The sequence below is a fragment of the Carcharhinus amblyrhynchos genome, chromosome 6, assembly GCF_965287045.1.
Source record: "Carcharhinus amblyrhynchos chromosome 6, sCarAmb.v2.hapA, whole genome shotgun sequence".
NCBI lineage: Eukaryota > Metazoa > Chordata > Chondrichthyes > Carcharhiniformes > Carcharhinidae > Carcharhinus > Carcharhinus amblyrhynchos.
In genome coordinates this window covers 122,663,700-122,678,687 of record NC_137329.1, presented here as the reverse complement: position 1 = coordinate 122,678,687, position 14,988 = coordinate 122,663,700, and the positions used below count along the sequence as shown (strand labels likewise).

The 14,988-nt window shown below is 46.0% G+C and overlaps 1 protein-coding gene across 1 annotated transcript in view; it reads left to right on the top strand.

The window, feature by feature from the left end:
• Nucleotides 1-633: 633 nt before the first annotated feature.
• The window catches only part of rfx4 (regulatory factor X, 4), a 92,797-nt gene continuing 78,442 nt past the window's right edge, over nt 634-14,988 (top strand). The window contains exons 1-2 of the mRNA XM_080191511.1: nt 634-682; nt 12,147-12,236. Coding sequence (XP_080047637.1) covers nt 634-682; nt 12,147-12,236 — 139 coding nt within the window. The remainder of the gene's footprint in view (nt 683-12,146; nt 12,237-14,988) is intronic.

Below are 14,988 nucleotides of genomic sequence, written 5' to 3'. Positions count from 1 at the left end.
GGGTGTGGGAGGGAATGTGGACCACAAGGATACACAAAGTTCTGTAAAACAAGTGGGAAAGAGAAAGTCCCCCAGTTTGTAGAGAGAGAGAGAAAAGGAAAGTGGAGTGCCCGGGTCTGGACTTGTGCGCCACTGAATCCATTGGCACTGAACTGCATCGAGAACTAAGCCAACTTTCCTCCGGGAGTTTAAAACGGGCTGGCTGAAGGGAAGGATATTTCTTGGGGTATAATGGAAAGGGGAGGTTGAAATGCGAAAACTTGGCTATATCTAAGCCAACACACCCCCCTCCCTCCCCTCCTTTTTTTTCCCAGGAAGAAAAAAAAACCTTTTCTTATTCAAAATACCATCACAAAGGAACACAGTGCGCCCTGCCACATTGGCCCATATAGACTAGCTGCCATTCATCACGTTACTGGCCTATCAATGACACAGCTCTCATCGGGGTTTCTTCATCCACCACCCACCAACCCCCCCCCCCACCCCTCCCCACAGCATCACCCCCCCCCCCCCCAGCCTCCTCCTCCTCCCCGGAACATCAGCAAACATTCTGACTCCGTTAGATTATACAGAGAGTTATCACAGAGAGAGAGAGAGAGTGAGAGTGTCTGGAACTAGCCCTGCGCTGCAAAGATGAACATGCATTGTGATATACTGGAAGATTCTGACATGGATTCTACAGGTTGGTTTCTTTGGGAAATTAGGATAAAGGCCGGGGGGGTGGGGGGGGGTGCAGAATTGAGAATTCAAGCTCCATCGCACTTAACTCTAAAGAAAAGTCGCTGTGATGCATTGAAAAATATAACTTTTATTTTTCTGTCGGATTTAAGTTATTTCTGCCAGTTGGCTTAACACTTTTGCAGTAAAGTCTGGTGCAGTCTGATTTCTTTTTAAAACGGCCTATTTGGGATATTTCCTCAGGGGTTTCTCTCCCCCCCCCCCCCCCCCGCGTGTTCCACGCTGCTGTGGCGGGTTGCGGGAGCTCAGTGAAGGCCCCACTCGCTCAAAGTGTGGTGAGAATTGATGGTGCCAGGACTTTGGGAGCAGGTTGTGGGCGGCAGGCTCTGGGGGAAGTGGGGGGAGGGGGGAGGGAGTTGGTTTTGGGGGTGTCTAGGTGGGTGAAGGTGTGGGGGTGTCTGGGTGAATGTGTGGGGTCGGTTTTGGGGATGTCAGGGTGGGTGTGAGGGTGTGGGCTGGATGTGGGCGGTGGGTAAACCGGGACTGAATGGTCTAAACTGCGGTGATGTGCCTGTGTGTGTCTGAGTGTGGGTGTGTATGTGGGTGTGGGTGTGTGTCTGTGTGCGTGTGTGTGTCTGTGTGTTTGTGTGTGGGTGAGTGTGTATCTGTGTGTGCGTGTGTGGCTCTGTGTGTGTGTCTGTGTGTGTGGGTGTGTTTGTGTGTGGGTGAGTGCATGTGTATCTCTGTGGGTGTGGGTGTGTGTCTGGGGAGTGAGATGCTCCGGGTAGCTTCCTCCTGTCTTTGAGCTGCTTTCATGGACCCGCCGCGCCCAGGAAGAGGGTCATTCGGCCCATCCCACCGTGCTGGCTCTCGGAAGGAGCTATCCAATTAGTCGCACTCCCCTCCTCTGTCCCCATAGCCCTGTACATGTTTTCAATATATTTTGAAAGAACTTATTGGTGATCACAGGCAGCGCAACCTGTGTTAAAATACACGTTCCTAATTTTCCTCAGCTCTGTATCTTCAGTGTGCCCTCTGGTTCCCTCCCTGCCAAGGAGAAGGTGTTCCTAATTTATCATATTCAAGCGCTTTATGGTTTTGTCTTTATTTAATTGCATTCTCTGCTCCAAGAACTTGAGAATTGTAAAAGGGAAACTCAGCATCTATGGAGAAAATGTTGGTATTAAACCGCATTTACTCGCTCATTTCCCCCTCTGCTCAAGTCCCCAGGGAAAGTTTACATGAACTTTAAAACAGCTCCCAGAGAAATCCAGCCTCTCACACTGGGATGTGCCTGTTTAACTGGGTGAGAATGTGCCTTTGTAAACTGGGTCTCACACTTAATGCACCGTGCCTATCCAAGCAATGTGAAAAGTGCTCTCTCTCTCTATCTCTCTCCCCCCCACCGTTCCCTCCCTCACTCCTTCCCTCTCCACCCTCTCTCTCGCACCCTCTTCCCCTTCTCATCCTCACCATTCCCACTCTTTTCCTCCCCCTTTATTTCTCCCTCCCTTCTGAGTCTCTCTCTCGCTCTTCTCATTCTCTCTTCCTCTCTCCCCCTTTCTCCCCATCCCCGCTGTCTCATCCTTCTCCCTCTCTCCCTCTCCCTCCACCTGTCTCTCGTCCCCCCTTCCCTCACTCTCCTCTCTCTTCCTCAACACTCTCCCTCTCTCCTGTCCTCTCCCATTTTCTCCCTCCCTCCCTCCCCCTTCCTCTTCCACCCTCCCCTTCCCCTTTCACCCTACCCTTCCCTCTCCCTCTCCTCTCCCTCTCGCTCTCCTCTCTCCCCCTCTCTTTTTCCGCTCCTCCCCCCTCTCCTTCCCCTTCTCCCCTCTCCTTCTCCTCTCTCCCCCTCCTTCCCCTCTCCTCTTCTTCCCCTCTCTCCCTCACACTCCCCTTTCTCCCCTGTCTCCCCCTCCCTCCCCCTCGTCCCCTCACTCTCCTCTCTCCCCCTCTCCTTCTCCTCTTCTTCCTCTCTCTCCCCCACACTCCCCTTTCTCCCCTCCCTCCCCCTCCCTCCTCTCTCTCTCCTCTTCTGTTTCCCCTCTCCCCGCTCTCCCTCCCTCCCTCTCTTCCTCTGGCCCCAGTTCTCTGGGGAAGTTACAATGGGTGTAAGTCTGACAGACGCCCTCCATGAAACCCAAAGTGACTCCCTCTGTCTAAGCAGCAGACAGCCGCCCGGCTGCTCTCACTGCCAAGTGGGGAGATTTGGGAGAAGTTTACTTTTTGGGGACAGGTTGGGAAATGTTTTCGATTTCTGCCCAGTGTCCAAACAGTGAATTAAGGAAAACGGGATATACACTGCTCGCTTCGGGAAGCCGCGACATTCACTAATTAGAGGCTAAAGATTGTGGGAAACTTTCCGTTCAGTTCAGACATCGGATTGAGAAAAAACTCCATTAATTTCAGCAGTTGTACCCCAAAATAAATAGTAATTTTCAAATCAATATTTAATGCTCTCAGTAATTAATATGCCAAATTGATTTCCAATAAAAATATCACCTTAAGGGGTAAAATATCAGCAAATTACTCTGGTTGCCAATGTAATACAACATAGAAAAATCGATTCAGGAGTAATTCACCAAATAAATACTTCAATTTCAGGAGTAATTCACCAAATAAATACTTCAATTTCAGGAGTAATTCACCAAATAAATACTTCAATTTCAGGAGTAATTCACCAAATAAATACTTCAATTTCAGGAGTAATTCACCAAATAAATACTTCAATTTCAGGAGTAATTCACCAAATAAATACTTCAATTTCAGGAGTAATTCATCAAATAAATACTTCACTTTCAGGAGTAATTTATCAAATAAATGTTTCAATTTCAGAAGTGTTACATCAAATAGATACACTACTTTAAGGAGTAATAATACATTGATAAATAGGAGTAACTTCAGGAGTAATTTCGAGTGTAATGTGTGAATCTATGCATTTTTTGCAAGAGTAATATATCAAATAATTCAGTTTCGGGGTAATTCACTAAATGGATACCCATTCCCCCCTCATTAAACCCCCTGATTTTAAACTCTGGGATATTTTTGGAGTCATTAATTTAGGATGATTTTAAATCTACAAAATCTGCCTGTAAGATTCTTTCTGTGATCTTAAAATTTTTAAAAAAGGAACACCCAAGGCGGTGCCTTTACTTTTTAGTCTCAACAAATTCCTTGGGATGCGACACTGGGTTTGTTCTGAGTTTTAACGTGTCTGCGCCATCTTCATCGAATCTTCCAGAACTTGGGGGGAACAATTTTGTTCACCTTGATTAGATTGGAGTGGATAAGTTTCCGAATCTCTCTCTCTCTCTCTCTCCCTGCCACCCCGGAATATTCGAATGTCTCCTCCTTGGAGACTTCTCCAGAATCATTTGTACTCCCTCCTGATTCTATCTGAAGTTTGACTTCTTCTGGGTAATTACTCTGAAAACACTTCTCAATCTTCCATCAAACCCTCTTTCGGTGTGTCGGTGCCAAGCGAGGGAATAAAACTGACTCAGTGCCTAAATTCCTCGAAACTGCTCGAATTCAATCCCAAAAAATTCCAATTCTTTCTCTAAACAAAAACCAAATTAGATCCGTTTAATCGAAATTAGAGGAAAATAAAATTCAGGATCGGGCTGTAGAAATAATACCAATTTATTGTAAATTAATCCGTAGTGTCTTCACTAATGATTTAAAAATTAATACTTTATTAACATTCAAAATGCACATCTTTTCAATTTACCTGCAGAGATTTAGATTTTAGGATAAAGCATTTTACACCTAAAAATCTCAACAAAAAAATGTTGGATTTGAGCACAAAATAAAAAGGGTGAAATCCCATTTAAAAAGTTTCTGGGTTGTACGTGCAATGGTGAATGTATCTGCCACTTTCCCCCCCTCTGTCGAGTATCCGTGACAAAGTAAAGTTTCTTACAGTTCACTCAGCCTCGCCCGTGTTGTTCCTCACTATTGTCCCAAACAACTGGCCAAAGAGGAGAGAGGTTGACAAATTAATGGGATTTACTCATGGACTAACCATTGAGGTGTTTCGGCTCTTGCAACTTTGTGATCTGCGAGTTAAATCGTTGCCGGAATTTGCCACTCTGGGAATTAGTAATGTATCCAGCTGTATCCAGGGACAAGTTGCCAAGGGTTACCAGGACAGAGTCATGCTTCCTTGGTTACCGTTCGGCCTGTGTAGGGAACAGAATAGAGGGGGTTTGGGGTGGACTCCAAACTGGCATTGGTTGGGGGGGGGGGGGGTGCAAGCCGAGTGTGACTCCAGGGAATGAAGTTGGCCGGGGTGGGGGGGGGGGTATGGTGGTGAATGTGGAGGGGACGCAGAGAAATCCCAGGGGCTGGGATAGAAACCAGGAATGGGATACAGGCAATGGGATTCCCCATTGAACTCAGCACCCTGACAGCCCACTTCCTGCGATCGTTGGGGAATCTGTGGTTATGTGGACCAGTATCCCAGGTCCCAGACTAATGATCTGGGGTGAGGCACAGGTTCAAATCCCACTAGGCTAGTTAATGGAATTTCAGTTTGATGAATGCATATGAGGTAAGGTAAATTAGATATAGCTCTCGGGGCTCAAGGGATATGGGGAGGTGGAATCTGGGTACTGAATTTGATGATCAGCCATGACCAAAATGAATAGCAGAGCAGGGTCAAAAGGCCAAATGGCCGATTCTGCTTCTATTTTCTAATCTGTACAATAATCTGACATGTTAATATATACTTTAACATGTTAATCCATACAGTAATATGTATGTTAATCCATTCAGTGCCAGTTAGGTAAATTGACCTTTCAAAATTGCCCCTTAGTGTCCAAAGATGCCTGGTTTAGGGATATTAATGGGGTAAATGTGTGGGGTTGCAGAGGTAGGGTAAAATACATTGGGTAGATACTCTGTCAGAGAGTTGGTGCAGACTTGATGAGCTTGATGGCCTCTTCTGCACTGTCGGGATTATATTGTATGATTCTACGGGAATTGAACCCGTGCTGTAGGTGTTGCTCTGCATCACCAACCAGCCGTTCAGCCAATAGGGTTAAACCAATCTAAAGCTAATCTCAGTGACATAAATTGTCATAAAACAACCCCATCTCATTCATTAATGTCTTTTAGGGAAGGAAATCTACTGTCCTTACTCAATCTGGCCTACATTTAACTCCAGACCCACAGCAAAATGGTTGACTCTTAGTTGCCCTCTGAAAATGGCCCAGCAAGCCACTCAGTTCAAACGGCAACTAGGAATGGGTAGCAAGTGTGATGCCACAGCCCATGGAAAAGTAAAAAGAAAGTACTTGTCCTCGAGTTCTCCAGACCAAACGTTTGGCCTTCGCAAATAGAAGCATTCAACATAAAAGCAGGAAGGTTATGCTACATCTTTACAAAGGCCACAATGAGAGAGTTGTATCCAGATCTGGTCACCATCCTTTCGACAGAATGTGAGGGTTTCTGAGAGGGTGTGTCCAAGATCTGATGGTTTCACTGAATGGATTAACATACATATTATTGTATGGATGGTTTCAGAGACAAAGAAGTTTTAGCTCCAGAATTAGGGTCGAAGGAATTGGGGATGTTTCCCTTGGAGCAATGGAGAGTGAGATATGTTCAAAGTGTACAAGATTGATGGGTTTAGATAAAGTGGAGAAAGAAAAGCTGTTCCTGTTTGCTGATGGCAGAAGGAGTAGAGGACACAGATAATGAGGTTTTGGGCAAGAGATAAAGTTTAAGTTTTTTTTATTAGTATCGCAAGTAGGCTTACATTAACGCTGCAATGAAGTTACTGTGAAAATCTCCTAGTTGCCCCACTCTGATATTGTTCCGGTCTACTGAGAGAGAATTTAGCACGGCCAACGCACCTAACCAGCTGGGTGGATTTAACGCCGTGCCTGATAGTGATCTGCAACCACCTTGATGATGGAAGTGGACACAATGAATGATTTCCAGAGGGAATTTGAGAGAATTAAACTTATTGATCAAGCAGGGAATGGACATGACTGATTGCTCTACAGAGACCTGGCAGGGACTCAATGGGCCAAATGGCTTCTCCTGTACTATAATCACTCAATAACTCTCAGACTATTTATCATCTATATACCCAGGGCTTGTTTCCCAACTCGTCAGCACCCAGCCCTCCCCCAGGCCAGACATACACACCCAGGCACCCAGCACTCAGACACGCAGATATCCAGACACCTATCATCCAGACACCCACCATCCAGATACCCATCATCCAGATACCCATCACCTAGACATCCAGACACTCAGACACTCAGATCCCAGACACTAAGCACCGACACTTAGACACCCAGATACACAGGCACTCAGACACCCAGCACCCAGACTTGCTGAGACTAACTACTCTGAGACCCAGACACCCAGCACCTAGACATCCAGACATCCTGAGACTAACTACCATGAGACCCAGCACCCACTCACCCAGTTTCAGACACCCAGCACCCAGTCATCCAGACACCCAGCATCCAGTCACCTAGACACCCAGCAACCACCCACCCAGATACTCAGACATCCTGTGGCCCAACACCCAACCCATACCCTGACCCAACACCCAGACACACAGTCCCAGCACCCAGACACCCAGCACCCTGACCTAGCAACAGACACCCAGCACCCAGACACCAACACCCTGACTCCAGCATCCTGACTCTCAGACATCCAGACCCCAGACACCCAGACACCCACTACACAGACACTCAGACACCCAGCACCCAGATATCCAGACACCCAGACATTCTCAGACCCAGCACCCAGCCCACACCCTGACACCCAAACACCAAGACATCCAGTCCACACCCTGATCCAACATCCAGACACCCATTACCCAGTCCCAACATCCAGAAACCCAGAACCCTGACACCCAGACACCCAGCACCCTGGCTTAGCACTGTGACACCCAGAACCCAGAGACCAAATTTCATCTTCAGCTTCTCAGTCCCCACAGGCTGCATGTGATCATTTTCAGCCAGATTTGCACACTTTAGGTCACTAAAGGTCACTTCACTCTTCATTCAAGTGGATGTTTCCTGGTGGGAGAATCTAGAACTAGGAGTCACTGTTTAAACATAAGAAGTCACCCATTTAAGACAGAGATGAGGAGAAATGTTTTCTCTCAGAGAGCAGTGAGTCTCTGGAACTCTTCTCCTCAGAAGGTGAAACAGAGTCTTTGAATATTTTTAAGGTGGAGTGAGATAGATTCTTGAGAAGCCACATGGCTTACTGTGGCTCCAAATTCATATGTTTTTATTCTAAACACAGGGGGAAGGATAAAATATTCCTCAATGTGAATTAAGAGGTTTCAGCACCCGCCTGTGGGACAAACCCAGATACTGGCCTTGGGGCATTCTCAGACACTAGCCTGTGGGACAGTCCCAGACACTGGCCTATGGGACAGTTCCAGACACTGGGCTTGGGGCGTTCTCAGACACTGACCTGTGGGACAGTCCCAGACACTGGCCTGTGGGACAGTCCCAGACACTGGCCTGTGGGACAGTAAGAAGTCTCACAACACCAGGTTAAAGTCCAACAGGTTTATTTGGTAGCAAAATCCACCAGCTTTCGGAACGCTGCTCCTTTGTCAGGAAAGTGGGAGTTCTGTTCACAAACAGCCCATATAAAAACACAAACTCAATTTACAAAATAATGGTTGGAATGCAAGTCTTTACAGGTAATCAAGTCTTAAAGATACAGACAATGTAAGTGGAGAGAGGGTTAAGCACATGTTAAAGAGATGTGTATGTCTCCAGCCAGAACAGTTAGTGAGAATTTGCAAGCCCAGGCAAGTCGTGGGGGTTACAGATAGTGAGACATGAACCCAAGATCCGGTTAAGGCTGTCTTCATGTGTACGGAACTTGGCTATCAGTTTCTGCTCAGCGACTTTGCGTTGTTGTGTGTCGTGCAGGCCGTCTTGGAGAACGCTTACCCGAAGATCAGAGGCCGAATGCCCATGACCACTAAAGTGTTCCCCAACAGGGCTTGCAAAATCTCACTAACTGTCCTGGCTGGAGACAATACACATCTCTTTAACCCGTGCTTAACCCTCTCTCCATTTACACTTCTGTACCTTTAAGACATGATTACCTGTAAAGACTCACATTCCAAACGTTATCTTGTAAATTGAGTTTGTGGCGTTATATGCCCTGTTTGTGAATAGAACTCCCACTTACCTGATGAAGGAGCAGCACTCTGAAATCAAGTGGCTTTTGCTGCCAAATAAACCTGTTGGACTTTAACCTGGTGTTGTGAGATTCTTACTGTGTTTACCCCAGTCCAATGCTGGCATCTCCACACTGTGGAATAGTCCCAGACACTGGCCTGTGGAATAGTCCCAGACACTGACTTGTGGAACAGTCCCAGACACTGGACTGTGGAACAGTCCCAGACACTGACTTGTGGAACAGTCCCAGACACTGGATTGTGGAACAGTCTCAGACACTGACCTGTGGAACAGTCCCAGACACTGACTTGTGGAACAGTCCCAGACACTGGCCAGTGGAACAGCCCCAGACACTGGCCTGTGGAACAGTCCCAGACACTGACCTGTGGAACAGTCCCAGACACTGACTTGTGGAACAGTCCCAGACACTGGCCAGTGGAACAGCCCCAGACACTGGCCTGTGGAACAGTCCCAGACACTGGCCTGTGGAACAGTCCCAGACACTGGATTGTGGAACAGTCCCAGACACTGACTTGTGGAACAGTCCCAGACACTGACTTGTGGAACAGTCCCAGACACTGGATTGTGGAACAGTCCCAGACACTGACTTGTGGAACAGTCCCAGACACTGACTTGTGGAACAGTCCCAGACACTGACTTGTGGAACAGTCCCAGACACTGGATTGTGGAACAGTCCCAGACACTGACTTGTGGAACAGTCCCAGACACTGACTTGTGGAACAGTCCCAGACACTGACTTGTGGAACAGTCCCAGACACTGACTTGTGGAACAGTCCCAGACACTGGATTGTGGAACAGTCCCAGACACTGGATTGTGGAACAGTCCCAGACACTGACTTGTGGAACAGTCCCAGACACTGACTTGTGGAACAGTCCCAGACACTGGATTGTGGAACAGTCCCAGACACTGACTTGTGGAACAGTCCCAGACACTGACTTGTGGAACAGTCCCAGACACTGACTTGTGGAACAGTCCCAGACACTGACTTGTGGAACAGTCCCAGACACTGGATTGTGGAACAGTCCCAGACACTGACCTGTGGAACAGTCCCAGACACTGACTTGTGGAACAGTCCCAGACACTGGCCAGTGGAACAGCCCCAGACACTGGCCTGTGGAACAGTCCCAGACACTGGCCTGTGGAACAGTCCCAGACACTGGATTGTGGAACAGTCCCAGACACTGACTTGTGGAACAGTCCCAGACACTGACTTGTGGAACAGTCCCAGACACTGGATTGTGGAACAGTCCCAGACACTGACTTGTGGAACAGTCCCAGACACTGACTTGTGGAACAGTCCCAGACACTGACTTGTGGAACAGTCCCAGACACTGGATTGTGGAACAGTCCCAGACACTGACTTGTGGAACAGTCCCAGACACTGACTTGTGGAACAGTCCCAGACACTGACTTGTGGAACAGTCCCAGACACTGACTTGTGGAACAGTCCCAGACACTGGATTGTGGAACAGTCCCAGACACTGACCTGTGGAACAGTCCATTTCTCAGCAAAGAGCATTGGGTGCCTCAGGGAGGAGTCAGAGAAGCCTCAGGTTTGGCAGTGTGCTCAGTGGAATGAAATGAGTGGAAGAATCAGAAAGAGAGAGAAAGAAAGAATCAGAGAAAAAAAGAGAAAGTGACAGAGGGAGTCAGAGAGTTAAAGAGTGAGACAGACAGAGTGTGAGCTGTCTGTCTCTGTCCGCTCTGTCTGTCTCTGTCAGTCTGTCTCTCTCCCTGCGTCTGTTTTCTGTCCTGTCTGTCTCTATCTCTCTGCTCTCTTTCTGTCTCTCTCTCTGTCCACCTGCCCCCTCCCTGTCAGTCTTTTTCAGCCAGTCTGTTTCTCTCTGCCTGTCTTTACCTGCCTCTGTCTATCTGTCTCTCTTTCTCTCTGTCTGAAACAGTAACCAGGCAGACATAGGGAGAGAAAGACTGACAGGTTGAGAGAGACATACGAGAAAGAGACAGAGGACAGATACAGAGAGAGATAGACAGACAGACAGATAGAGACAGAGACTGACAGGCAGAGAGAGACACACACTGACAGAGACAGACAGAGGGGGAAACAGACTGACAAGGCAGAAGGCAGAGAGATCTCTCCAGCAATGGGATTGCTTGAAACTAGGAATCTCCCTGACCTCAATCCTTTGGCCTAAGTTTACAATGCACTGCTCCATGCAGACTGTTATCTACATGATACTACATGACAAGTTGGGTCACAAGGCCTGTTTCCATGCTGTAAACCTCTATGACTCTATGCTAGTTATACTACCTTTACATCTGGCAGAGCCCAATAACTGCACTTTTAAAGATTATTGGATGGGAGCAACCCTTCCCCTCTTTAACAATAATCCAATCTAAAGGCATTCCATTCCCATGAAGAGCGAATGACAATTCTATGCCCTCACAGGAGCACACACAAGTGAAGAAAACTTGCAGCCTCGAGAGAATGTTGAAAATCTGAAGGCAGCTGCTACCCTGGAGCTGTGATCCCCTTGGTAACTGGATCCAAGCCAGTTGGGGAAGTATGAAACGAGACTCTCTCTTTTCTTGCTGATAGGTTAATTCACAGAATGCCACATGAGATATCCCTATTCCTAATATGGTGGCACAGTGGTTAGCGCTGCTGCTCATTGCACAAGGGATCCGGGTTCAATTCCTGGCTTGGATCACTGTCTGTACAGAGTCTGCATGTTCTCCCTGTGTCTGCGTGAGTTTCCTCCGGATGCTCCAGTTTCCTCCCACAGTCTGAAAAATGTGCTGGTTGGGTGCACTGGTCATGTTAAATACTCCCTCAGTGTACCCGAACATTTGCTTGAATGTAGCGACTAGGGGATTTTCACAGTAAATTCATTGCAGTGTTAACGTAAGCCTACTTGTAACACTAATAAATAAACTTCAGTTTCCCAGCAGTCTCTCTTTATAAATGCTCTGGACACTTAACGAAATAATGTTCCTCCCTGTGGAATGTAATTAAAATACATTAACACCTCTCTGACCGTGACCTCTGTTGCCAACTTGGGTATTTATAGATATGATTTCAAAAATTGGCCGAAAGAATAAACAAGAAATTGCTAACTCTGAAATAAGTACAGAAAAGATCAGAGGAGGACTAAACCTCTAGCCTGCTGTGCCAGTCAATACACTCTTCGATCATCTGGGTAAAATGGTTCTCCTGAAATCTTCAGATGTGAATGATCCAACTGACTTTAAAACAACTGTCTCTGCAAGATGACTGAATGATCAGTGGAATCCCTTCTGGTTTTTTTTTGCAGAGAGTTGGATTGAAAGGTGTCTCAGTGAGAGTGAAAGCAAGCGGTTTCCAAACCACACCTCGTTGACGAACGTGTCCATTGGTGAGGAACGTGAGTACTGGGCAGGGGCTTTTACTGGGAGCGGAACCCTGATGCAAATCCCCAGGTAGGGCAGAGTTCAAGGACATTAGCAGTCAGTATGAATGAAATATCATAAAATCACAACGGCAGCACTGTGTATCATGGGAAAACGTGAAGTTGTTCATTTTGGAAGGGGGGATAAACAAACAAAGTGTTGTTTAAAAGGAGAAAAGCTGCAGAAAGCTGCAACACAAAGGGACGTGGGGGTACCTGAGCATGAAACACAGAAAGCTCCCACACAGGTGCAGCAAGTAATCAAGAGGGCTAATAGAATGTTGCTCCTTATTTCAAGGGAGTTGGACTATAAGAGTCATGACGTCTCACTGTGACTGTATAAAGTGAGACCATATCTGAAGTATTGTGGGCAGTTTTGGTTCATTTATTTAAGGAAAGATATTATTTCATTGGAGGCAGTTTAGAGAAGGTTCACTAGGATGATCTCCGATATGGAGGGATCGTCTTATGAGCAATTGCCCTTTAGAAGGTGGTGGTGAGCTGTCTTTTTGAACCATTGTAGACAATGTGGTGTAGGTACATTCTGTTAAAGAAGGAGTTCCAGGATTTTGACCTAGTGATGGCGAAGGAAAGGTGATTTATTGTCAAGTCAGAATGGTGTATGGTTTGATTCACACCGCTGTCACTGTGCGTCAATGGTGGAGGGAGTGGATGTTTGTGGATGGCGTGTCAGTCAAATGGGTTGCTTTGTCTGGATGGCATCGAGCTTCTTGAGTGTTGTTGGAGCTACACTCATCCAGGCAAGTGGAGAGCAACGCATCACACTCCTGACTTGTCCCTTGTAGATGGTGGACAGTCTTTGAGGAGTCAGGAGGTGAGTTATTCACTGCAGAATTCCCAGCCTTTGACCTGTTCTTGTTGCCACAGTATTTATATGGCTAGTCCAGTTCAGTTTCAGGTCAATAGTAACCCCCAGGATGTTGATAGTGAAGGGTTCAGTGATGTTAATGCCACTGAATACATTAATGGGTGTGTTTGTTGGAGTGAGCAGGTGAGTGTGTGTTACGAGAGGATGGGTGTTTGTGCCGCTACTTTATGGTTATTCTGGATTACTGTATGGATTGCCATGATGTGGAGATGCTGGCATTGGACTGGGGTAAGCACAGTAACAGTCTCACAACACCAGGTTAAAGTCCAACAGGTTTATTTGGTAGCACAAGCCACAAGCTTTCAGAGCACTGCCCCTTCATCAGGTGAGTGGGAGTTGTGTTCACAATCAGGGCATATAAAGACACACACTCAATTTACAAGATAATGGTTGGAATGCAAGTCTTTACAGGTAATCAAGTCTTAAAGGTACAGACAATGTGAGGAACACATTGTCATTGCCATCAGTTTACTGTATGATAAGTGTGTGTGAGATTACCAAATACATTATGTCATTGTGGTGATTAACATATTATGCTACAGTATGTATTAACTTGCTAGGTTACTGCATCGATTAACATGTCATCTTACTGTGTGGGTTAACAGTGTTATGGGGAGTTTTCCCATCCCACCCGCCACGGGATTTGTAGCAGGTGGGAGGCGGACCATGGAAAGTCCATTGACCTTGGGTAGGATTTTCCAGTTTTGGGGTGAGCGTGGCCAGAAAATTCCACCCCTCATGCTACTTAATGGATTAACATGTCATGTAACATGTCATGTTACTGCACAGATTCATGTGTCAGGTTATCATATGAATTAACATGTCAGTTTATTGTGTGGTTTAACATGTTGCCTTCCCATATGATTTAACATGTCCTGTTACTATATGGATTAATATGTCCGTTTATAGTATGGATTAATGTGTCCAGTTACCTGTTTAATGTGCCATGTTATTTTATTGATTAACATGTTGTCACAGTGTATGGATTTACATGCCAGGTCGCTGCATTGATTAACATGTCATGTTATTATGTAGATTATTGTGCCATTTTACCCTATGGATTAACATGTCAGTTTACCATGTGGATTAATGTGTCAGGTTACTGTATAGCTTAGTTGTGTTCCTGTATAGGTACGGCATTATTTTACTGCAAGGATAACATTTCAGATTACTTTCTGGATTAACATGTCAGGTTACTATATGGATCAATATGTCATGTTATGGCATTGATTGTCATATCATTTTACCATATGGATTAATGTGTCAGATTACTACGTGGAGTAACATATCACACTGCTGTATAGATTAACAGTTCAGGCTACTGTACAGATTAACATGTCAAATTACTCTATGGATTAATGTGTCAGGTTACTGTATGGATTAACATGTCGTGTTGTACAAATTAATATATCAGGTTACTCTATGGATTAGCGTGTCATACTACTGTATGGATTAAGATGTCATTTACTGTATGGATTAACATGTTAAATTAATGCACATATTAACATGTTAGATTATTGTCTAGATTAACATACATAGAAAGTAGAAGCAGGAGTAGGTCTTTCGGCCCTTCGAGCCTGCTCCACCATTGATTTTCATCATGGTGATCATCAAATTCATTATGTCTTCCCCCCATATCCCTTAATCCCGTTAGCCTCAAGAGTTATATCTAATTTCTTCTTTAAATCACATGTTTTGGCCTCAACTACTCTGTGGTATGAATTCCATAGATTCATCAGCCTCTGGATGAAGAAATTTCTCCTCACCTCAGTTCTAAGAGGTTTACCCCTTTTCCTCAAACTATGACCCTTAGTTCTGAACTCCCCCACCATTGGGAAC